The sequence below is a fragment of the Mytilus galloprovincialis genome, chromosome 14 (genome assembly GCF_965363235.1).
Source record: "Mytilus galloprovincialis chromosome 14, xbMytGall1.hap1.1, whole genome shotgun sequence".
NCBI classification, from domain to species: Eukaryota; Metazoa; Mollusca; class Bivalvia; order Mytilida; family Mytilidae; genus Mytilus; species Mytilus galloprovincialis.
Genome location: NC_134851.1, coordinates 67,252,188 through 67,278,863, shown reverse-complemented (window position 1 = coordinate 67,278,863; position 26,676 = coordinate 67,252,188). Strand labels below are relative to the sequence as shown.

General features: G+C 32.5%; 2 protein-coding genes across 3 annotated transcripts in view; one reads left to right on the top strand and one right to left on the bottom strand.

Annotated features, from left to right (window-relative positions):
• Window positions 1-26,676, bottom strand: part of LOC143058327 (perlucin-like) — a 33,020-nt gene that overhangs the window by 6,129 nt on the left and 215 nt on the right. Inside the window, exons 2-5 of one of the 2 annotated variants that reach the window (XM_076231801.1) lie at window positions 23,582-23,682; window positions 22,742-22,862; window positions 21,379-21,595; window positions 18,814-18,881 (exon numbers count right to left, since the gene is read on the bottom strand). In XM_076231801.1, coding sequence (XP_076087916.1) covers window positions 18,851-18,881; window positions 21,379-21,595; window positions 22,742-22,862; window positions 23,582-23,682 — 470 coding nt within the window. In that variant the 3' untranslated portion in view covers window positions 18,814-18,850. Of the gene's footprint in view, window positions 1-18,813; window positions 18,882-21,378; window positions 21,596-22,741; window positions 22,863-23,581; window positions 23,683-26,676 lie in introns of those variants that run through there. The other variant, XM_076231802.1, reaches the window with a different exon arrangement.
• LOC143058034 (uncharacterized) lies at window positions 10,253-15,306 on the top strand. The gene is made up of 4 exons (XM_076231498.1): window positions 10,253-10,562; window positions 12,540-12,625; window positions 13,253-13,346; window positions 14,991-15,306. The coding sequence occupies exons 1-4, from the start codon at window positions 10,505-10,507 to the stop codon at window positions 15,233-15,235; spliced, it is 483 nt and encodes a 160-aa protein (XP_076087613.1). The 5' UTR covers window positions 10,253-10,504; the 3' UTR covers window positions 15,236-15,306.

Sequence of the window (26,676 nt, the reverse complement as noted above, 5' to 3'; positions counted from 1 at the left end):
ACATTCGGCAAATGCCCCGTGTCGAAGGCTGTACTTTGACCTATCATTATTCACTTTTTATACATTATGACTTGGATGGAGAGTTGTAAAATTGGCACTCCTATCACATCTTATCGTTATATCTACTTGAGTCTTCAGTTTTTGAAGGTTTCAAAAATATGACTTAATAAGTTACTATAATAATTATTACATTGAAATCCAAAACATCGCTTCAGATATGAGCATAACTATCGATTTGGGTTATAGAAACGCCTATCCTATTTTTGTAATGGACACACAGATTTGGTTTCAAATTTGTCTCAATTATTTCAACTAGAACAGCACATTCCACATTTTACGATGATGTTGTTAACCAAGCCCGGAAACTTTAATACGATCCGGGTAAACGTATCGATCCTTGGAATAAACTTCAACTAAAAAATTACCTTTTTGAAACTGTTATTGAATTTCCTAAATATTCTTTATCATGTTTATATTGGTATAAATATTGATTTTATTTATCAGTAAATAAATTAAAACAAATACTTAATATTACACATCTGTACTTTCACAATCTGATGATACCTTAAGTTTGGCATTAAAAAAGGACACGTCCGCTTTGTTTTGTTGATATAATTATTTCTACAATGTATTTGTATTCATTTGACGGGTTGAGCAGTTTTTCAACTGATTTTATAGTATACTCGTATGCTGCCACATTCTGTATGTGCATGTCTCAACTTAGAAGCCTGTAGTTCAGTGGTTGTCGTAGGTTCATGTCTGTGTTATTTGCTTTTCGTTAATTGATTTGTTATAGATTATTTTAATTGAATCATTTTATATATTCATTATGTCAAAGCACTTTATAGCCGACAGTATGGTAGGTTTTGTTCTTTGTTGAAGGTCCAATTGCTCTCTAGAGTTGCTTACAACTAATTCATTTGAATAGAACTTTGATGGACATTTGTTTCAATGGCAATTATGCCAATATCTTTATTCTTATACAAAAACAGAAAAACCTGACTAAACCGAATCCTGTATAAACCGAAAACCTGTATAAAACAAACATATTTTAAAAGCACCGTCATATAAAATTGTATGAGTTGTGAACTTGATAAAACCGAACATCGGCTGAAACGAAAAAAAACTTAAGTACCGAAGAGGTTCGATTTAAATAGGTTTCACTCTACATATAATTTACTCACTGCTGCGTCTACCCATGTTTACTGTGTATGGCCAATGAAGTAGCAGGACTTTCGAAAATGAAACCAACCTCTTGGACATTCTGACTGTGCACAAGTAATAACTATTTAAAACATTATTTGTAATAGTTTTTATATACATTATATGATTTGAAATGATAGGTCCTTCAACAATGATAAATAACAATAACATAAAATCAGGTATAATCAGTTATAATTCAAACTTAACCTAAGGTTTATACTTGAATTAGCAACACGGCTAGATGTTATGTGAAACCAGATACTAGTATGCTTTGTCTAGAGCAGCTGATATCGCATGTTATAAACAATAGAAACGCGTGTTTGTGTTGTTTAAATTGTACCAGTAACAGTAGTATCTATGCTTTGTCATTAAAACATGTTTCAATATCATATATATACTTGGTCGGGTTGTTGTCTCTTTGACACATTCCCGATTTCGATTCTCAATTTTATTACGTATTTTGTTTCAGGGTGAGAAAACTTTACATGATCGATGGTCTGGAATTTTGTGATGTCTTAGGGTTAGTAGAAAGTTCATTACCAATCTGAATTTTCTTGATGCCTTATAATATTACTTTTTGAATTATTAACAAATGTATATGCGTGTCACTAGTACACATGAATCTGCTAAACCTTCGAGAGCACTAAATGGGGTTCGTTTTGCTCTGTTTTTTTTTTATCATGTTCTATTTCTTTCAATCAGTGTAATTGAAGTCTAGAGCTGGCATGTCAGTTAACTGCTAGTAGTCCATTGTTATTTATGTATTATTGTCATTTTGTTTAGTTTCTTTTGTTACATCTTCTTGACATCAGACTCGGACTTCTCTTGAACTGAATTTTTGATGTACGTATTGTTATGCGTTTACTTTTTTACATTGGCTAGAGGTATAGGGGAGGGTTGAGATCTCATAAACATGTTTAACCCCGCCGCATTTCTGCGCCTGTCCCAAGTCAGAAGCCTCTGGCCTTTGTTATTCTTGTATTATTTTTAACTTTAGTTTCTTGTGTATACTTTGGAGTGTATATATTTATTTATGGGCCAACTGAAGGACGCCTCCGGGTGCGGGAATTTCGCGCTGCATTGAAGACTTATTTGTGACCTTCTTCTGTTGTCTGTTATATAATCAGGTTGTTGTCTCTTTGAAACATTCCCCATTTCCATTCTAAATTTTATATACAGTTGTTTTTTCTCGTTTTGCTATCTCTTTGTTTTACTACGGAGTTGATGTATGTGAAGTTAGCAGCCGGTTCGTTATTCGTTATATTCGATATTCAATATCCAACCGGCTGCTAGCAGCCAGTTTGATATTCAAAATTTAGTGAAAAATCATAAGAAATCAAATACTTGAAATTATAAAAAGCACGATTTTCATAGTAAAAAGGACTGAGAAGATACGTAGGAATCATTAAATGACCTTTTCAAGCTGTCGCAATTTCTCGTTGTCCTCGAATATAAACCCTTTTCCGTGCGACTTATTTGTCTGTATGTAATATAGAGTTTTGTCATAAAAACGACTTCAAAGATGTACTTTTGTGTATAATGTTTCTTACGACAAAAAGAAAAACCAATAACTCTAGAAATATTTTTAACTATAAATAGAAATATATATGAAAAGCCAAAAAAAAAAATTTCAGTCAAAAAATGTCTGATCTCCCCTGATATAGAGTCTATGATTTATTTAAATTTTGTGGACATTGAAAGATTGAGCAGTGAGGGGGCTCTCACCATTGCCCTGTGCCCTTTGTCCTAAAATTTTGATAATTTTTAGCTGAAAAGTGACAATACAAGCCCTCCATAGATATCGAATATGACATTATTCTGGGCAATCCTTCTGATACAACATTTATATTTACAGAGTCTATGATTTACTTAAATTTTGTGGACATTGAAAGACCAGGGGGATCTCACCCTCATTTAACCGGTCTCAGGTCGCTTTTCACTATCTATTTTGAATATCAAACTGCCAATTTGGGCGCTCCGTAAACATTAAAGACAGGAAGTCTATCCAAATTCCTTTTAGTCACGTGTGTATCTACCTATTGACTAAATGTCTGCAAAATATTAGAAAGAGTGAGAAATTAGGGGACTCTCACCATTGCCCTGTGTCCTTTGTCCTAAAATGTTGATAATTTTTAGCTGAAAAGTGAAAATACAAGCCCTCCATAGATATCGAACATGACATTATTCTGGTCAATCCTTCTGATACAACCTTTATATATATAGAGTCTATGATTTATTTAAATTTTGTGGACATTTAAAGACCAGGGGGATCTCACCCTCATTTAACCGGTCTCAGGTCGCTTTTCACTATCTATTTTGAATATCCAACTGCCAATTTGGGCGCTCCGTAAACATTAAAGACAGGAAGTCTACCAAAATTCCTTTTAGTCACGTGTGTATCTACAAATTGACTAAATGTCTGCATAATATTAGAAAGATTGAGCAGTTAGGGGGCTCTCACCATTGCCCTGTGCCCTTTGTCCTAAAATTTTGATAATTTTTAGCTGAAAAGTGACAATACAAGCCCTCCATAGATATCGAATATGACATTATTCTGGGCAATCCTTCTGATACAACCTTTATATTTACAGAGTCTATGATTTACTTAAATTTTGTGGACATTGAAAGACCAGGGGGGTCTCACCCTCAATTAAGCAGTCTCAGGTAGCTTTTCACTATCTATTTTGAATATCCAACTGGCACTTTGGGCGCTCCGTAAACATTAAAGACAGGAAGTCTATCCAAATTCCTTTTAGTCACGTGTGTATCTACCTATTGGCTAAATGTCTGCAAAATATTAGAAAGAGTGAGAAATTAGGGGGCTCTCACCATTGCCCTGTGTCCTTTGTCCTAAAATGTTGATAATTTTTAGCTGAAAAGTGACAATACAAGCCCTCCATAGATATCGAATATGACATTATTCTGGACAATCCTTCTGATACAACCTTTATATATACAGAGTCTATGATTTACTTAAATTTTGTGGACATTGAAAGACCAGGGGGGTCTCACCCTCATTTAACCGTTCTCAGGTCGCTTTTCACTATCTATTTTGAATATCCAACAGCCAATTTGGGCGCCCCGTAAACATTAAAGACAGAAAGTCTACCCAAATTCCTTTTTTTCACGTGTGTATCTACCTTTTGACTAAATGTCTGCATAATATTAGAAAGATTGAGCAATAAGGGGCTCTCACCATAGCCCTGTGCCCTTTGTCCTAAAATTTTGATAATTTTTAGCTGAAAAGTGACAATACAAGCCCTCCATAGATATCGAATATGACATTATTTTGGGCAATCCTTCTGATACAACCTTTATATTTACAGAGTCTATGATTTACTTAAATTTTGTAGACATTGAAAGACCAGGGGGTCTCACCCTCATTTAAGCGGTCTCAGGTAGCTTTTCACTATCTATTTTGAATATCCAACTGGCACTTTGGGCGCTCCGTAAACATTAAAGACAGGAAGTCTATCCAAATTCCTTTTAGTCACGTGTGTATCTACCTATTGACTAAATGTCTGCATAATATTAGAAAGATTGAGCAATAAGGGGGCTCTCACCATTGCCATGTGCCCTTTGTCCTAAAATTTTGATAATTTTTAGCTGAAAAGTGACAATAGAAGCCCTCCATAGATATCGAATATGACATTATTCTGGGCAATCCTTCTGATACAAAGTCTATGATTTACTTAAATTTTGTGAACATTGAAAGACTAGGGGGTCTCACCCTCATTTAAGCGGTCTCAGGTAGCTTTTCACTATATATTTCTTTTATGGGCTTTCCATAAATATTTCTATTTATAATCCTAATTGTTTTCTGGAGTAATCGGTTTTTGTTTTTGTTTTTAAGAAAAATTCTGTATTAAAGTACTGTACCTCTTTGATTTTTTTTATTGACATTAATCTATATTTATTACATTTAGACAAATATGCAAATTAGAAAAGGGTTTATATTCGAGAACAACGAGAATTTGCGACAGCTTGAAGAGGTCATGAAACTATCTCCTACGTATCTTATCAGTTCTTTTAACTATAAAAATCATGCTTTTAATGTTATTAAGTATTATTCTTTTTTTATTTTCAACTTAATTTTGAATATCCAACCGACTGCTAGCAGCCGGTTGGATATTGAATATCGAATATCGAGTAACGAACCGGCTGCTAACTTCACACACATACGGAGTTGTCAGTTTATTTTCGATCTTTAACCGACATTTGCATAGCTAAAAAACATAAAAAATGGGTTGATCTCTAGTGCTATGGAAAGAAACGCAAATCATGCTCTTTATGTAACACCTGTCATGTTGATTATTTAGTACGAACCTGGTAATAAATATAAAAGAAGGACGAAAGATACCAAAGGGACAGTCAAACTCATAAATCTAAAACAAACTGACAACGCCATGGCTAAAAATAAAAAAGACAAACAGAAAAACAATAGTACGCACGACACAACATAGAAAACTAAAAAATAAACAACACGAACCCCACCAAAAACTAGGGGTGATCACTCACGAATAGGTTGTGTTCTCCAGTGTTAGTATTAAGCCGTGTATTTAAAACTTATTCATTAAAAGACGTTACAACCAATGCGAAAAACGCATTACCTTATGCAAAATCTAAATATAATTTTCCTTTGTGTTATTGATCAGGATCATAATTCTATCATGTGCTAGATTGCTTTTTAACATCATCATATAGCTTTTTAACATCATCATATAGCTTTTTAACATCATCATAAAGCTTTTTAACATCATCATATAGCTTTTTAACATCATTATATAGCTTTTTAACATCATCATATAGCTTTTTAACATCATCATATAGCTTTTTAACATCATCATATAGCTTTTTAACATCATCATATAGCTTTTTAACATCATCATATAGCTTTTAGCTTTTAATAATTAAAGACATTACAAAAGATTCTCTAAAATTCTGTACAGTTTCCCTTGACATTCAAAACTATCATGTGTTTTGTACTGATTGGTACGTTTTGTGAAGAATAACAACATCTATTATGTGGTTATATGGGATTTTATGATATCAATTGAGTAGGTAGACGAATTTGAGCTTGAACTTTGAAGCTATGAGCATTCTATGTTATGGTACAGTATTAATATTTCCTCGCGGCTCGAAGTAAGGCGGGAAAATATTGCATTGACGTTATGGTTAATATGCGTATGGTCCAATCAGAGGGGTTGATTTAGATCCGGGTATGAATGTATGTTTGATTTGTTTGTCACTTTCTAGCCGCCGTTCGTACGTGCATGACTTAAACTTAAGTCATATATATGAATATATATCTACATCAATAAGAAATACTAACAGTTTTGTTTTTCACTCATTTTTATTTTTAGCACATACTTACAACTTCTCGTCCAATCAAATTGCTTGAATTTGACTTCTAATTTTCATAGTACATACTTTTTCCGTGTACTAAGTAACTACGCATGAATGACCACAAGGGTAAGATTTCATTGTATTGTAATCAAGATATTAGAACAAATATTGCTACTGGCTATTTTGAAATAAATGATGTGTTCCAAATTTAACTAAATAGTTTGTAATTAGTTTTCAAAAAGATTTTTAACATCCTACTAATCAATCTTTTGATCTAAATTTTGTTTTGACAATTAAAAAAGTTTCTTTCATTTAAATAAAGAGTAATAATAATGGTGCTTTATACCTTGATTAAAGTACAACTCAATCTAAAATTTGTAATCCGTTATCTTCCATGCAATTACTTTGTACACAAAAAGAGTCAACCATGAATCTTTTGAAGGGAAATTATTAATAAAGCAATTTGATATATTTAGTCATAAATTGGTCGATAATTGGTTGCCTAATGTCCAGTGACAAATATTTCATGCATATAAACTATCCACTAGACTACCTATGGGTACATACCAGGGGCAGATCCAGCCATTTTTAAAATGTGTTTCAACCAAAGATGTGGGAGGGGGATCCAACTGTTTGTATTAAGATAGTTTTAGGTTTTATGTGAAATTAAAAAAATGTGTTCAAGAATGTAAAGCTTTCACTGCAATTTAAGAATTGTCTGCTCTTGGTCAATTCATTTTGTCATCTTAACATGTAAATAAGTACATGTTTTGTAAAAGAACGCTTCGTTCATATCAATAAACATACTTACACCAGCAGCTACCTTCTTTACATTCTAAAGTCAAGGGCCTTTGAAATCCCATTTTTTCAATGATATTATAGTGAGTAGATTTACAAATCTACGTAAATGAGCTACATCCAGTCAGCCAAAACATATCAATAGACTAATTACAGGAGTTGTAAATATGTGCTAAATTGGATATTGTATAGAAAGGTATATACTATGAAAATAAGAGCTTGGGGCAAAGCCCCTCGCTCTAATTTTCATAGTATATACCTTTCTATACAATAACCGAGACTTAATATACACAGTCACATATATTGAATTATAGTGTTTTGTTTATATTATGATATTCAGGATTTTGGATTAAAATCAATCGACCAAAACTTACCTATATTATTACTGATCTATGTTTACACCTTATACATTATGTATCAGTATTGTTAAAACTTGTGACACAGAAGAAGGCCATTTGTTGAGCCGAAATATTTGTCAACACGATTTAATAACAACATTTTCGTATAATAACATCTTATATCAGTACCGTTGTGCAAACCTTTAGACTGATATATATAAATATATATATACTATTGAAGTATTTTTTTTTATCAAATACGGCGGGCTGTCGTCAAATTGATATTTGCGTTTGTGTTGTTTTATGTATAAGCAATTATAGTATAGATAATACTAATATTTCCTTGCGGCTCGAAGTAAAGCGGGAAAATATTGTATTGACGTTATGGGTAATATGCGTATGGTCCAATCAGAGGGGTTGATTTAGATCCGGCTATGTAGGTATGTTTGATTTGTTTGTCACTTTCTAGCCGCCGTTCGTACGTGCACGACTTAAACTTAAGTCATATATATGTATATATATATATATATTATATACTATTGAAGTATTTTCTTTTCAAAAATATTCGTTTGTTTGTCATCTCTCTCGTTATATAAGGTGAGGTCTGACTGCCTTTTTCCTGAGACAGGCTTGTGCATTGTCGGATACAGGTTTCCACTTAACAAAATTTGGTTTTTCCTGGACGGCCTCGACTATCGCCAGCGAACAAAATTGCGAGAATGTCCATTATCACTTCTTCTTGAACTACACATGAAAGACAAGATAACTAAAGGTTTAAGTGTCATGCATTCTTATTACAAATAAATGATAAGACGACCATAATAAATTCCTTTTTTGTTTCGCATATTCTCAAAGACAAGAGAAGCAAAATAGTTAAATAAGACAGTCAACTCTGATTTAATGTGAACTTAATTTTTGTAATTTCTCTACGGCTAATTTATTTTTATATCAAACAATTTATCTTAATTTAAGAGAATAGAAAGATTTTTCAATTAGTAATATTCATCATTTTGTTAAAATTATCATTAAGTAATTGAATATTACTACAAAAAAAGTCATGTAATTGAAAATTCAATGTTTGAGATAAGAAAATAACACTCTGTAAATATCACATCAGTTCGGCAATTATTTACCTTCGCACAGTGTGTCCAATTTCATTATATACGGAAAGTACATTGCCGGATATCGTTCCTTTTGTTGGCAAGTATATAACTTAGTATAATCATTGATTCATCACATACTCATCAATGGTTTCAAAAACATCATCAATTGCCAAATAGTAGTGATATTCCCTTATATCTGAATGTCAGCCGAGTAATAATAAAAGATGATTACTCAAATATTTTTTCATAAAATGTGAACGTGAAAATATTTACTTATTTATAGATTAATCTGTAGTTTCATTACTTCTCATATATAAATTGAATATAGTGTTTAAAATAATCTTGTTGGTGCCTTCCGAAAATATCATTATCGAAAAAGGAATTTGAGTTGGTATTATTTAATAATCATTTTTTTTATGTTTTTGTTAGACGTATTTTTTTGTTTCGGCTATCATCTATTGAAGGTCGGTCTTATTTAACTTTGAATCAGTTAAATTCAGCTGTTCATTTAGAAATCATACGATTTTTACAAAACACGACAGTTGCAATATTATGAGTGTCAACAAAAGGGTCAAAATCCAGACAGGATATAAACTCAGTAACCACAAAGGTTCTATCATTTGGTACAGCTATGTGAATCCAAAACATTTTATTCAAAGGATCGATAAGTTTACAGGATCGTTTCAATAGATTTCTCCGTTAAAATGAGGTTCTATACTGTTTTAAATGATTTTTCCGCAGGTACAATCAAATTTTAAAACCAAATCTTGTGTCTATGGAAAAATTTATTAGTAAGGTTATAAATTATTGTAGTTACGAAATTTTTGACCAAAAATTTTACCAGTAAATAAACTCATCATAGATATATTTGCATCAGACGCGCGTTTCGTCTTTAAAAGACTCATCAGTGACGCTCGAATGAAAACATGTTAAAATGGCCAAAGTAAGTACAAAGTTGAAGAGCATTTAGGACCAAAACTTTCTACTAGTTTTGCCAAATACAGCTAAGGTAATCTATTCCTGAGGAAGAAAGCTTTTATTAGTATTCAAAAATTCAAAGTTTTGTTACAGTTAATTTATAATTGTGAAGATATCAATGATAACTCAAGTCAACAATTTTCGGTTTTTGCCTTATGAATTTGAAAAAAAAACCTTGGCATTTAAAAACTAGAATAACAAAAACGTACTTCGCGCTGTAACCACTTAAATCGGATTAACATCGAAAATGTTTTTAACTTTTACACAAACACGAAGTTATAGCCAATTGATTTATGCAGTATAAATTGATGAAGGTTACATACAAGGATATCTGTGGTTTTCCCTTATATCAAATGTGATTATTTGTTAAATGCGTAGATATAAAAAAAAAAAGTCCATACAAAGCAGATTTCGCTAACATTACGTTTTTGCCCAACCAAAAGTCATCTGCTTTGTATTTAAATATTTACTCATAAAACATAAATGAGAATTTCAGTAAAAGAGTTGTCAGAAATAAACATTTTAAAAAACACACGAATTTGAATAATACAATATGCTTGAATAACTTATAAATATGCCCTATTGAAGATATAAGTATGAGGCTGAACTGTAAGTTTTACATACTGAAATTACAAAGAACATCGAACGGAAGTAGGTAGTGACAGTTTTATACAACTATCTCATCTCTATAATTACTTTAGTGATATTCCTCGACGAGAGTCAAACTGCATTGGAAAAATGTCTCTTTTTGCTGTTTTGGTTTTTTGTATCGTAGTACTTAGCAATGCACTTCAAGGTAAGGCGTTAAAATATAACAATACTAATCACTCAGTAATCGGATCGAATCTAAAAATTAGATCCATTGTCGTCATTATAATCGAATTGTATGCGACTGTCCTACAAGTGAAATGATAAGCTAGCTATATAACAGGATTTAATCCGCAATGTCTACATATGGAAATACCTGTACAAAGTCAGAAATATGAAATTTGTTTTCCATTCTTTTGAGGTTTTTGAGTTGGTTTTTTTTTACCATTTAAGAAGGGAAATTCCGATTCGACTTTTCTCGGAGTTTGTTATTATTGTCATTTGACCTTTTTCCGTAGCATACTTTATTCAAAATATGAATTTGTTTTTGTAACACACACACAGGTGCAAAAATCAAAAGAATTTGAAAAGAAAAGCATACAAATATTAAAAATAGCATAAAATTACCGAATAACTGACATAACCTACGTTATAAAATAATAAAAATTGCTTGTTTGACATTCTCCATTCATATTTCGTATGATAGAGTACGCCCCAGTCACACTGTTTCGTTTTACTACGTTTTAAAATGCTACGTACGTATCAAGTACGTTTTCAATAAAAATGTCCCGTTATTTTGAAAGCTAGGTTTATTTAGATTTGTGATACGTTCTTATCCGTTTTAATACGTATTAGTACGTGTAGACCCATGTTTCCACAACGCATTGATACGTTTCAATACGTAGTAAGGACGTTGTATTACGTTCTGCTAAGCTTTTATAGGTATTCACTAGATGTCTATTTCGTTTCAATTTTCGCTACGTTTGTTGTTAAATTTTCAAACATACGGGGCAGATCCCGTTTTGAACAAAGGACCAATACGTTTCTGGTAGAAGTTTCTATAATTTTGATATTATTTGTCCCAATAGTAGTACACTACACTGTAAAAATCTTTTGGAGATAGAAAAGGTGCGGTTGTTATGCCCCACCTACGATAGTAGAGGGGCATTATGTTTTCTGGTATGTGGGTCCGTTCGTCCGTCCGTGCGTCCGTTCGTCCCGCTTCAGGTTTAAGTTTTTGGTCAAGGTCGTTTTGAATGAAGTTGAAGTCCAATCAACTTTAAACTTAGTACACATGTTCCCTATGATAAGATCTTTCTAATGTAAATGCCAAATTAAAGATTTGACCCCAATTTCACGGTCTACTGAGCATGGAAAATGATAATGCTAGTGGGGCACCCGTGTACTATGGACACATTCTTGTTTTAATTTGAATTTATTGTCTAAAAGAAATTCACTGCGAGATAACTGTGTTCTCGGGCCACCTGATTAACTGACAAATAATTGAAACGAATTAAGATAGTTAAACTGTTTAAAAAAAATTTAAGTAAGTCAAATGTTCTAACATGCATATGTGATTGCTAAGAAACGTAAAGCTTCATTACAATGTATTCAATATGATATTTTATGTAACAGTAATCATATTTTAATGACAAACAGTAGCATGTGCCGGTATCTTTAGAATTTAAAACAAAAGTGAATATTTGTGTACTACAATACTTTTTTTTTGGTACAAAAATAACGATAGTTAATGCGTATCTTTATAAACTTTAATTGTTAAAAAATATCCCGTTATATATTTTTTAAATTGATAACATCATTTTATTTTATATGAGGAAGAAGTTGAATAATTTTGAGTAAATTGTTAAAAGGTTATATTGATATATTGATTGATACACTTTTTTGGATTCGAGCGTCTGGCGTAAATACAAAATTTCTACCTGGTATCTATGATGAGTTTATTTAAAGAAAGTTATAAAGATATTCTGCTGTTGAAACATAAATATTTACTCGGGAAAAATATCATAAAATGCTGTCACAATTTGAAAGAAAAAAAGTGTGTTATTTCATATAGGTTGTTAAAAGTTCATGTTATGCTATCAGTATTTAAAAATAATGTATATTAAAAACAAAACTGTTACATTGCGATTATAAACACATTAATATGTTATATTGTATTAAATAGATACTTGTAAGGCACCTTATCATAGAATAGCAGATGGCTGTTATTACTTCAGTACAGAACATGTGGCCAGAGATTCTGCTGCATATGTATGTATTTTTAATGGTTAAAACAAGGGACTTTCTATACTAACGTTATCTACCGCACAAATAGATTACCTTAGCTGTATTTTAGGAATTTTTGACCTCAATGCTTTTCATCTTCGAACTATATTTGGCCCTTTTAAACAAATGAAAAAGCTTTTTGTAAAATGCACAAACTATTTTTTTTCATAAATGGGTAGTTTCTTTCTTTCTCGATCTTGTACTGATTTGAAAAGTAAATATATATTTTTCTGGAATACAAGGTTGGTCGTGTTTCGTTTTGAATTGATTTGTGTTTCAACGACACTTTTAAGCACATCATTCAGCTATTTCGCAGCGACCAGTTTTTATTGGTGGAGGGAACCAGAGTGTCCGGAGAAAACAACCGACCTTCGTATATTGAGTATAATTATTCTGTAAATCATGAAAAAAATAATTGTTTTTCAAAATTTTCCATTGATTTAAAAACAACAGATTCCGTGGTATATGAAACATTGTATAAGTCTACTTATAACACAGAAAAATAAATAATGAACAACAAGAACCCGAATAGAAAGAAAACTGTTTATAAATACATACATTGTTTTTAAACTTATTAAAATACACTTGTAAATTGTTTGGATTTTAATGCAGGCTGGCTGCGTGGAGCGTGGTGGATATCTAGCCACCTTTGAAACTCTGGAAGAAGCAATGCTAGTGAAAAACGAGCTTCTTAAAAGGAATAAAGGTATACTAAGAGTAAAAAAATGTCCAAAAACATGTAGACAGTAAGGATTTGTATGTGTTACTTTGTCTAGGCATAATTTGATGCATGATAATATGCTAGTTGACATGATTTAATATAAAAACAAAGGAAGAAACAATTATCCTCCAGACATAAACTGACGAAGATGTTAGCAACTATAAGTCATCGTATAGTAGGGCCTGTTCCAAGTCAGGAATATGACAATTGTTCCCATTCGTTTGATGTGTTTGTGAATTTGAATGTTTCATTAGATAAAAGAGGGGCGAAAGATACCAGAGGGACAATCAAACTCATAAAATCGAAAATAAACTGACAACGCTATGGCTAAGAAAGAAAAGGGTCCTCCGGAAGGGTAATGGATTATTCGTTTTTAATTTTTCTTGAAATTCGGTATTTTTAACCTGGATACAATGTAATTGTACTAACGAGGACCATGCGATATAAAAAAGAAGATGTGGTATGATTGCCAATGAGACAACTGTCCACAAGAGACCAAAATGACACAGACATTAACAACTATAGGTATGCCGTAAGGCCTTCACCAATGAACAAAGCCCATACCGCATAGTCAGCTATAATAGGCCCCGATAAGACAATGTAAAACAATTCAAACGAGAAAACTAACGGCCTTATTTATATAAAACAAATGAACGAAAAACAAATATGTAACACATAAACAAACGACAACCACTGAATTACAGGCTCCTGACGTGGGACAGGCACATACAAAAATAATGTGGCGGGGTTAAACATGACTTTATTTATGTACAAAACTATAAATAAACTACGCATTTGATGTTCTAACAAACAAACAACCAAACTTAAGACAATATAGCCTATTTTGAGCACTTTACTTTTACTCATGATCAGCCCTTCTTATCCAAGGATAGTGTTATCACAAGAAAAAAAACCTGTAAAATCAGTTATAAAGCACTTGACCCATCACATTGGTAGCAAGAACAAAAAACTAAAAGCACCAATTATCAGAGAGGTCTCGTAAAATAATAACTGAATGGATTTGGTTTATAGACGTCCGAATCAGTCTGCGAAAAAACACAACCTTTTTTTTAAATTGTCTTATAAATATCGACAGGATTTAGGATGGTAAATATAGATAGCTGTATGCAATCGCTGTATCATCATGTCTTAATTTTCTGTAAATGAAATACATGTTATTACCTTGCAAGATATCAAACGGCTTGACAACGTTTGCAAATTTAGGGCAATACAAACTATTGATATAAAATTCTGTTGTTTGAGGAATAAACTTTAGAAGACCACCAATGGGTCTTTAATATAGGGATAAAATCCGAAAACAGAGGCGTCTTTCAGCTGGTCACTAAACAAAAAAGTGTATAAGTTCAGTGATTATGGACCTCATACCATACTAAATAGTGATAGAAAAGTTGAGATAAATATTCCTAAAGTATCGAACAAAGACATAAGCATTCGTACCACATCTTCTTATATCTAAAGAGAAGCCATTGCCCGAACACACACTCCATTTTCTAGTATATTAAAATAGCTTAAACCCGAATCAAAGGGAGACACTCTATTGATTCCACACGGCACTAAAGACAACCTGTAAATAGTTTGCTGATATTACATATGATTTTATATTGCTAGGTTTGTACTACTATGTTGGTGGTCGTAACCTTGACAGGAACAATCCTGCTGGTGATTGGAGGTGGATAAAGAAAGGGGAAATGTTGAGGATGACCTTCTTCATTTTCCCTAAAGGGCAGCCCAACGGAACACCCAATAACCCACAGGAATGTATGGGTTTTGATCCATATCTACATTACAATCTAAACGATTTATTTTGTGATAATGCTTCTGCAAGTAAGCATGCATATATTTGTGAACAATGAACAAAATCAAACAAATTGCAAACTTATTTTTTAAGTATTAATTGCATAAATGATTAAAAATTATAATTGTTTGTTTTTGTTGCTTCAACCTGTATGCGCAATGCAATTTACGAAACAAAAAATGATTGAATAAACGCTTTTAAGCTTTTCCTTTAAATATTTTTAGATTTATGTTCTTTTTTATTTCAAATATTTTTGTTTTGTTGATACCTGTCGTTGCTTGGTCTAATGTCTTGTCTTATGTATTTATAAGTTTTATTAAAATTTGGCTTTACATTACAAAACATGTTTTTGAAATTTGAAATTAAAGCAGGTGTATTTGTTTGTACCTGTTCAAAGTCAGAAATCTGATGTTCAATAGTTGTCGTTTGTTGAAGTGGTTCATAAGTGTTCGTTATTTTTTATATAGATTAGATCGTTGGTTCTCCCGTTTGAAAGGTTTTACACTAGTCATGTTTGGACCCTTTATAGCTTGCTGTTTGGTGAGAACCAATGCTCCATGTGGAAGACCGTACTTACCTATAATGGTTTACTTTTTTAAATTGTAACTCAGATGGATAGTTGTCTCATACAACATCTTCTTATATATGTATATATCTATTTGACTTTGTTTTGATTTCTTTTATATATATATGTATTGTCAAAGAAGGTAAAGAATGGCATTTTAAAGAACTTGATATACTGTTTTGGTTTTGCTACTTTTTCAAGTCAGTACAGTAACCTGTTACGTGTAATTGTTAAAATTTTGTTGCCGTTGGTCTGTGGATAGTTGGCTCAATTGCATTCATACCTAATCTCTGAATTGTAATAAACATAACGTATACAGAGCACAAGAGCACAGGGTCATAGCTCAGTAGTTTTATGCATTGAATTTTGCTGCATCTTTTATAATGTTTTCGATTATTTAATATAAATAAAGAGAAATTGTTGTCTCTTTGACATAGTCCCCATCTCCAATTTCAATTCTGTTAGCAATAAGAAGCTAAGAAAAACTTACCAACAAAATTTCTCCTTTAGAGAAAATGTCTTAATAGTTTCCGAAATAACACAATGTTATCTGTTTACCAAACATTTCTTTGATTTGTCTGATTTTTTCGTCATCTAGTATTTGTTTTTGTTTGTTTGTTTTTTTTCTTTATTTTTTTGTGTAAATGTTGTTTATTTTGTATTTGCCTGATAATGACATTTTTTAAATCCCATATATTCCTCGTATTCACCAGCATTAGACAAAAAGAAGGAAAATTAACAACTTAAATATTTCACCAATGTTTTTACTATGTTTGACGAAATCAAGCAGAATAACTATTATCTACGTTTTATACGAATTATTACCAACTTCAAACAGAGCTGGAGAAACAAATGACAATGCCATGATAAGTATTGAAGCCAATTGATCATGCACATTCAAGGTTATACATTTATCGATGGCGTCAACTTAGGCAATATCCTTCATCATAAATTAGTTCAATCGAAAATACCTCCTGATGTCAAAGACCAGTCTGTACCAATCATTTCTTATACCTATACCAAACCTATTGCAACTAAAATTTTCAATTACAAACACGTTTTGCAGGATCTCGATATTGACGACTTCAAGTCTAAACCTCCTGATTGCACTTGTGCTAGTTCCCAATTCACATATAATCCAGCTGGCCACGTTATTACCGGTGACCTCAACATTGTTAATAACACTTCTCTACGAAATGTGTTATCGAAAGGTCCGAAATATCGTGAGCCTAAATCCATCAATTGGAATCCATCAGTTGAGGATTATGCCAGGCAATGGGCTAAGCGTGAGAAGGAAGACGTAGACACTCTTTCCGAATGGATTAAGGCAGTGAGGTCGTTAATACAAATCAGAATAAAGAAACTGAATGGGTCTATCAATGCCCATGCTACGTCAATCTTTAAAGACCCAAATGTTGCAAAACACCTATCCTACCTCCATGACAAATATGTTGTTGTCCCCGCAGATAAAGCCACAAACAACATCGTTTTTGTATGTAAAACTCATTACATTAACTGCTTGATAAACGAATTAGGTATTGACAATTCACTTGGAAACTCAACATATACCCTCACGACACTTACCAAAGAGGAAATCCTGGATAATCATAGGTCTGTTCTGTGTTCGTTTGGAATTTCAACCAAAGATGAAGAACTGAATCTGCCATCACTGTATTGGATACCTAAACTACATAAGTGTCCTTACAAACAACGGTATATTGCTGGGTCTTCCAAGTGCTCCACGAAACCTCTTTCTAAATTATTAACATCTATTTTATCAGCAATCAAAGACGGGCTTCAGAGTTATTGTGAAACTGCCTATTCTAAAGGGGGCGTGAATCAGATGTGGATACTTAAACATTCCAATGATCTTTTAGAGTACATACAATCTAACTCTCATTCATCTTGTAACAGTATTAAAACATTTGACTTTTCTACTCTGTACACTAGTATTCCACATTCCAAACTAAAAGACAAATTGAAAGGGTTGGTATTGCTTTGCGTCGTAAAAAAGAATGGCCAACGTAGATACAAGTATCTTGTCTTGGGCAGGGATAAATCCTACTTTGTAAAGGATCACTCTGATTCGAACAAAAAATTCTCTGAAACTGATTTTATCAAGATGCTTGATTTCTTGATTGACAACATATTTGTAACGTTCGGGGGACGTGTTTTTCAACAGACTGTCGACATTCCAATGGGAACAAACTGTGCCCCTCTACTTGCCGACTTGTTTTTTTATTATTATGAGGCTGACTTCATGCAAGAACTTCTTAGGAAGAAAGATAAGAAGTTAGCAATATCCTTTAACTCTACTTTTCGCTATATAGATGATGTGCTTTCACTAAAAAATTCAAAATTTGATGACTATGTGGAACGCATCTATCCAATCGAGTTAGAGATAAAGGATACTACAGATACAGTTACGTCGGCCTCATATCTTGACTTACATCTAGAAATTGACAATGAGGGTCGGTTGAAAACAAAACTTTACGACAAAAGAGATGATTTCTGCTTTCCAATTGTGAACTTTCCATTTCTAAGTAGCAACATTCCAGCAGCACCTGCATACGGGGTATATATCTCCCAGTTGATACGATATTCCCGTGCTTGCATTTCCTATCATGATTTTCTTGATAGAGGGTTGCTGCTCACAAGGAAGCTATTAAACCAAGAGTTCCAAATGGTGAAGTTGAAATCATCCCTTCGTAAATTTTACGGACGCCATCACGAGTTGGTTGACCGTTATGGAATAACCGTTTCACAAATGATATCGGATATGTTCCTTACATCGTAACTACAATCCCCTTCCCTTTCATGAATGTGACCTACCGAATTAGACCATTAACCGGATTTGTTATCACATAAGCAACACGACGGGTGCCACATGTGGAGCAGGATCTGCTTACCCTTCCGGAGCACCTGAGATCACCCCTAGTTTTTTGGTGGGGTTCGTGTTGTTTATTCTTTAGTTTTCTATGTTGTGTCGTGTGTGCTGTCGTTTGTTTGTCTTTTTCATTTTTAGCCATTGCGTTGTCAGTTTGTTTTAGATTGATGAGTTTGACTGTCCCTTTGGTATCTTTCGTCCCTCTTTTATTGATTAGAAAGTTATCCAATTATGCTTCCTGAGGCTGGGAATCTGTAAATGTATAAAATAGGAAAAAAATTAATCTTAATTTTTCAGTTCCATACAATTTGTCCATTTTCTAAGATTATGCAAAAAAAAAGTTACGAATATAAAAATCCAAGTAACATGAGTACATTATATTTCAAGCATGTGGATACTAAATTGTTGAGCAAGTGAATTATTAATGATTTCAACTTTGAATGCATACTACATTATGTGTTCAAAAGTAAAATAAAAATACCGAACACTAAGGTAAATTCAAATAAGAGCAAATCGACAAATAAAGGCAACAGTAGTGTACATCGATTGAGACAAATACAAATCCATGTTAAAAACGAAAGCCGAGGAAAACACATCAACTATAAGAGAGGGGAAAAGGCAAAAGTAGTATACCGCTGTTCGAAATTCATAAATCGATTGACACAAAAACAAATCCGTGTAAAAAACTAAAGCCGAGGGAAACGTATCAACTACAAGAGGAAAACAACAAAACAACAGAAACACTGAAGTGAACAAATAACAAACGTAAATGGAACACAAACAGAAACGAACTATAAGATTACATTTTCCTGACTTAGTACAAGACGTTTTAGGAAAAATGGTGGGTTGAAACTGGTTTTTGTGGTTAGCCAATCCTCACACCTCTATGACAAAGTTAAATATAACACAACAATGACACCGTTACATGACAGGAATACAGTACAAATGAACGAAAGAACATTCAGGACAGAGAAATAAAAAAATAAACAATACAATAGTTCATTTCAACATGCTAACCACAGAATAAAAACGAACACGTAAAACAACCAATTACAACACATAAAACAGCACAACAGAAGCAAGAAATGTCATTCACAAGACTGGGTCAACGCCATAATTGTGACGTCACATGTAAATTTTAACAAATGAATAAAACTGACAAAATAAAACGTCTGATTTGATTAACCAATGTAAAGAATGAAAAAAAGATCAGCATTGCACGATGAAAATGTTAAGCTAGTTAAACCCTCCCCTTGGATGATAGCTGTAACCAGTTCCATTATATTGACAAAACTGGTTGTGCAATATAAACAGACACAACAGGTTTATGAGAAAATAATTGAGGTCGAGCAGCCAAACCTGAAGAGGATTTCCTTTCCCATCCAGAGATAAACTCTTATGTAATGTTGTTTGTCTTTTCGTCGTTGTTTATGTCTTCGTTCATGGCATTGTACGTTTGTTTTCGACTCTGTTGTGACATCCCTATTGTATCTCTAACCTCTCTTTAATTCTTAAAAATCGTTGATAGCAAGCTGGGACATATCTTCCAATCAAAGCAGTAAAATGATTCTGATAACAGGCTTCTCTGTTTTATATTATATGTGTTGTATACTAGTTAGGGGAAAAGCTTATCCCCCCAAGTTTTGGGTAGGGTTCTTGTCGCTGAGGTTTTGTTTTTCAATGTTGCGTATTGTGTACTTTTGTTTGTCTGCTTATTTTATAGAGTTCTACCCATGATATTGTTAGTTTATTTCAACTTATGTGTTTGAAGGTATCTTTGGTAATTTTTTTCTCTCTTTCACAGTACTACATTTCAGCTAATACCGCATGACATGAATTTGAGCAACAATTGGATGACGCAGGGTCTTCAGCACTATACAAAACAAAAACCGTGTTTTTTTTTATCACCGATAATAAAGAACCCACTTTAACATAAACAGATATATTACTAAGAAGAATAGCTTGACAGATATAATTAAGGTAGATTGATGGTATACCGCCATCTTGGATTGTACAATCACAGTACAAAATCGGTCTAGTTATTTGCCTAAATCTGCAAATTAAGAAACATAATTGCAATTCAATAGCCTGACTGTTTTTTCTATTTGAAGAAAACTTATTAATTAATAGTATTATACAAAATATTTTAACAAATATCATTTTTTCTGGTTTTCAAATAATTTTTTTCAAATGAGCCATTTAAGGGGAGATAACTCTTTTAGTACAAAATTTATACTGGTCTAATAGGGAATTTTTTTATTTTCACTTGTAGCAAGAAAACAAGTTCGGTGACACCATGTTTTCTTTTTATTTTCTTAAAACATATTATGAAACCTTTCTTCTAACAATTTATTTCAAAATTCTATCTCATAGAATTTTTTTTATGCACAATAATGTGTTTTTTCATGAACAAACTAACCAAATTTTGGCAATTTTCAACGACTCATTGCTTGAAAAATAGCACGGTGACCCATACTTTTTATTATATTTTTGAAAAGAGCATAGTAAAATCTTCATTTTGGCAAATTATAAAAAAATTCTGTCTCAAAAAATATATACTGGTGATCTACCTTAAGAAGTAATTAAAATTACTTCCTAGTAATTAAGAATTAATTAGAGTTACTTACTGTAATTAAGAAGTAATTAAAATTACTTCCTAGTAATTAAGAATTAATTAGAGTTACTTACTGTAATTAAGAAGTAATTAAAATTACTTCTTAGTAATTAAGAATTAATTAGAGTTACTTACTCCGTTTCACAGATAAAATGTGATTCAATGGAACACTTTTGGTCGTTCCATGTTCCATGTGTGCCGAGAAGCCAAGACAACTCTAAACAGTTTTCCCCAGTTTCCCAGTTATCTGGGTCCCCTGGAAACCAGTTGGTGTATGTCAAGTCTTTTCCTGTTGGTGCCCATACCCATACACCTTCAATAACTTCGTCTGTTCCCCCTAACCAAAAGTCACCTAAACCATTCAGAATATTATTTACTTTCCTTATATGTCATAAAACATTATCAGCAAAATTACCGAACTACAAGGTCCATAGAACATAACAATATCTAAAGCACGACTATGTAAACAAATGCAATTAGTCGAATTTCAAAGAAAATTGTTAAAATGAGTCTATGTTGCTTTTTGAATAAGGTTTTGTGGGTTTGTCTTATTTGAAATGTGTACGACGAAGAGGAATTGTACCCTATCTCAATACTAGCTGTTCGTATGATGCAACCTGTAGCTGTACACTGTATGTGTTGAATTGCAATAAATGAATGCAAGTATTGTACACAGTTTACACATGATAAAGCCGACCACAATGTCAAATGCATTTGAATTACATAAGAGAAATAACTATATGACAATTGAATATTTCAAATAGTGTTTTGTGTTCAAAACAAATGGTATTATCTTTTTTGTCATTATAAAATACGACTCTTTATTAGGGTTAAGGTTCATTAAACCTATAAATCATTATTCAATTAAGAAATAGATGCCCTTTGATATGATCACATATTATTTTTTACATTTTGCTAGTGTCCGAATGCGATATATATTGGGTCAGTAAATTCTATAAGGGATGAGAGCGAAGCTCAAATTCCCATATAGAATTTACTGACCCCATATATATCGTATAAGCTCACTAGCACACTATGCGCATGCATGACACATTCATCTTGCCGACTATCTTAACATGTGATATTAAACTACAAGACAATCCAAGACGGTCTTCCAACCCGTTACTATTATATATATATAATTAGGAACCTACTTGCATTGGTTTTTACAAAAATGCCAACATTAACGACTTGTTAGCTTTAAATGTGTTTAATTTATCGTTCATCATTATTGTTTTCGTCTGTTGAAACCTTTTAGATGTTTCCTCAACTCAGTGTTGTTTTTATAAATTGACGTAACAGCACTTCTAATCGTTTATTGAAATACGTTCCGCCTTTTTACCTAATATGAAACCCTACAAACCCAATATAGAATATACACAGTCCCGACGAAATTGCTTTTAACCAATCATATTCCAAGAAATGTATTGGAAGTAAGATTAATTTTAATATCACAATATCAGAAATTTATGATACGATTTAAGGAGTATAAACTTACTGTTATCAATGTCTCTTTTTCCGATTCCATTCTTGATAAGTTCAATGGTGTCTGTTAAAAAGGCATTTTCTCCTCCTGTTTCTACTGTTGCTAGATGTGAATTATATGTTCTGCAAAAATTCTGAAAAGATGCGATGATATAATTTTAAGATTACAACACTATGAAAATAAAATAACATTACATTGATATAAACCTAGGTTCAATCCACCATTTTTTACACAAGAAAATGCCTGTACCAAATTTGTTATCCATTCGTGTTATGTTTGTCTTTAAGTGGTGCAAGTTTTGTGGGTGTGACTGCTACTCTTTCTGTCGGTATAATGCTGGCACTGAATAACATGTGTAGAATTATGTAATGTGTCGTGGTCATCTATGAGTTATTAATTTTTTTTATTAAAATGAAATTAAGGTTATATAATTACATACAGAAACATGATAAATGTTGCGAATTTGATCAATAAAAGGAGAAACAGAATACCAAGTGGAAATCACAAATCAAAATGCAAATAATAACGCACAACGTCATTACCAGACCATACTTGTTACCAGAATTTCGGTTACAACAAACCAGATACTTCATATCCCCTCATTTTAGTATTGATCTATATATTTTCTATTTTCATATTTCATGTTTTATTCTTTATTTTGCGTTTAGACCCTTTTCTTCCAATTTATGACGATTTAATTTCGCGATTTTCAAATATCTTTAATGTAGATGAATAGGAAAGATCCAAGGATCACATGTTCGCGGCGATTAATATTTGCGTTATTTTCTTTTCGATCGCAATTGTTGGAAAAAATAAATCGCTTGCGAAAATAAGTTTGATAACAACACTCACTGCAGCATCTCCCCATGTTTTCAGTGTGTGACTAAAGAAGTAGCAAGAATTTCCATAATGAAACCATCCTCTGTGACATTCCGACTGCACACAAGAAATAGCTAATGAAAATAAAGAAAATTAGATACATTGAAACCTGTTTAAACATGTTAAACCGAGCCTTTTCTTGAAACAAGATTAGTTTCGGTTTTGGCCGATGTTCGGTTTTATCAGGTTCACAACGCAAACAGTTGGCATGACGGTATTAAATTTTTTTGTCATATAGGTTTTTGGTTTATGCAGGATTCGGTTTAGCCAGGTTTCACTATACCTATATTTGCTGCCATTTGTTTGTGAATTCCTAATACTGACGTGCTAGTTTTCATTTTTTGCTATTGCGTTTTGGGAATGATAAATTGTTTTTATTTGTATTGAGCTTTCACATTTTAATTTTCGTACTTGAAAAAGGTGAATTAAGTTGAATTGATTCTAATAAAAAAAATAACCTTTTCTTCCGAATAATATCTCATGACGAAATGTGTTTGGTTTTCAGTAGTAATGTTATGTGTTGATGTTCGACGCGTACATACATGTTTGCACACACATTTATGAATACTAATTACAATTTTTTTTCCCAATCTGAGAACAGTATATCTGTCGATCTATCAATAAATATGTTCCTGGTTCTAATTGATTTGAGAAAAAGCTGACAAGAAATCATAAGATTCTTCTATAATTTGGTAATGAACATAGTTTTAAAGGCCTTAGAAAATAGTGGAATGCATTACTTTTGGGGAGTCAATATTTGTTGGAAGTACTTGATAAATTGCATGCTTATTTTGGTGATTTCTAATCTGGTAATGTTTAGATTTTTCTACCCTTTATACAACTTTGCCTCATAATCTGATTCTTAAAACCACACTTGATTTTAAGAATTTAAAAAGTCGGAATGTGAATTTATATGTTCAAACTCTTTTCGGTCATATTTTAGTAATAACAAACAAAGAGCTTTGTCAATTAGGCCTGCTTTGATACTTACACTGCCCTTGAATTATTACTAGATCACCTTTTTTTCGCTATGGAGAATCCGTATGTCGTCAGGTTATCGGAATTCCCATACGGACTGACTGTGCATCACAAATTGAGACCTATTTCTGTATTGTTATCAAGTGCAATTTATGACTAAAATAAGCAGAGACCCATCGAAACAATATCTGTTTCAAAAATTGAATATTAGATATTTTGATGATATGTTGGCTCTCAATAATGCCGACGTCAGTATGTACACTAAACAGATTAGTACTGCAGAACTGACTTTAACTTTGGTGTTCGTGTTGTTTATTTTTTAGTTTTCTATGTAGTGTCATGTGTACTATTGTTTATCTGTTTGTCTTTCATTTTTAGCCATGGCGTTGTCAGTTTATTTTCGATTTATGAGTTTGACACTTTGGAATCTTTCGTCCCTCTTTCAAATAAGCTTATACTAACAATGAACGCTACCCTTTCCTGAATTTTGACATCTTTATCTTTAACTGGAAGCCTAATACCTAAATTTATGATAACAAGCGATGCTTTTTCATGTCCTGTTGTAAATTATCGGGTTGGTTTGTTTTGGATGGTGACGTTCCCAATGTCAGACGTTAGGTCGAGAAAGATTAAGATATTAAAACAGGTTATAAAATAGGTTAAGTACAGGTCTATAATGAATTGAGATTGTTTCAGACAAGTCAAGTATAAGTTCAGACTTTCAAGTATGGTTCAGATTATCAAAGGTCTTCTACTGTGTTCCGTTAGTATACAATAGATACTAATAGATACTTTATTCTCTAAAAACTAGATACAAGTTTACAGAGAAACATACAATATAAATACAGACACAATAGTTAAGGTAAACAAATACCGTAATTATGATGACATACATGTTTAGTAACATGTAGAATTAATGATATAAGATGGAAAAATGATCGGTGAGATGCTTATGAGATTACATTTACATGCATTACTAAGCATTACGGTCGAGTTTAGTTAAGATTGTCGTCATGCAGAAAAATTCAGAATATATTATAATTTATAAATGTATGTTTTTCAGACAAATTAAACTAACAAGTACTAACAAAATTTGCTATGTAATATATACTACTAACGGATAACGAGGCCGGGATAAGGTACCGGTGTTTGATGTATCCACAAACAAATGTGAAAAACTATCAATGAAACATGAATAACCTTTAAAAAAAAAAAAGAAAAAAAAAGAAAAATTCAGAATAATTTAAAATGGTACAGTCGAGGATAAACAGTGCACAGTTAGTATATAGTCGATTGTTGATACTTTTTTTGTTTTTCTTTCTTCACTGGTGTTATCCAAAGTATATCGCTCTTTCTTCTCTTTTTTTACTTCCTTGTCACATATTTGTTTGTTTTTAAAGAGATTAATATTACAACACAATGTTGACTGCTGTACCCTTATTTTTGACATGTTTACCTATTATGTCTGTTTGTTCTGTTTACGCATCGTCGTCATCAATTTTGCGCCTGTCCCAAGTCAGGAGCCTCTGGCCTTTGTTAGTCTTGTATGATTTTAAATTTTAGTTTCTTGTGTATAATTCGGAGTTTAGTATGACGTCCATTATCACTGTACTATTATGCATATTTTAGGGGCCAGCTGAAGGACACCTACGGGTGCGGGAATTCTCGCTACATTGAAGACCCATTGGTTGCCTTCGGCTGTTGTTTGCTCTATGGTCGGGTGGTTGTCGCTTTGACATATTCACCATTTCCTTTCTCAATTTTATTATAATATGATTTGGTGCGACTGTCATACAAGTGAGAAGTTAAGCTAGCTATAAAACCAGGTTCAATACATCATTTTCTACAAAAGAAAATGACTGTACCAAGTCAGGAATATGACAGATGTTGTCCATTCGTTTGATGGTTTTGAGCTTTTGATTTTGCCATTTGATTAGAATCTTTCCTTTTTGAACGTTCCCCGGGGTTCAGTTTTTAAATATTTTTGTGATTTTACTTTTTTTTTTTGTACGTTCCATCAATCGTTACTTTTCGTTATTCTATACCCCCCTATTTTATTTTAGCAGGGTTAGATATTTATCAAATTGTTC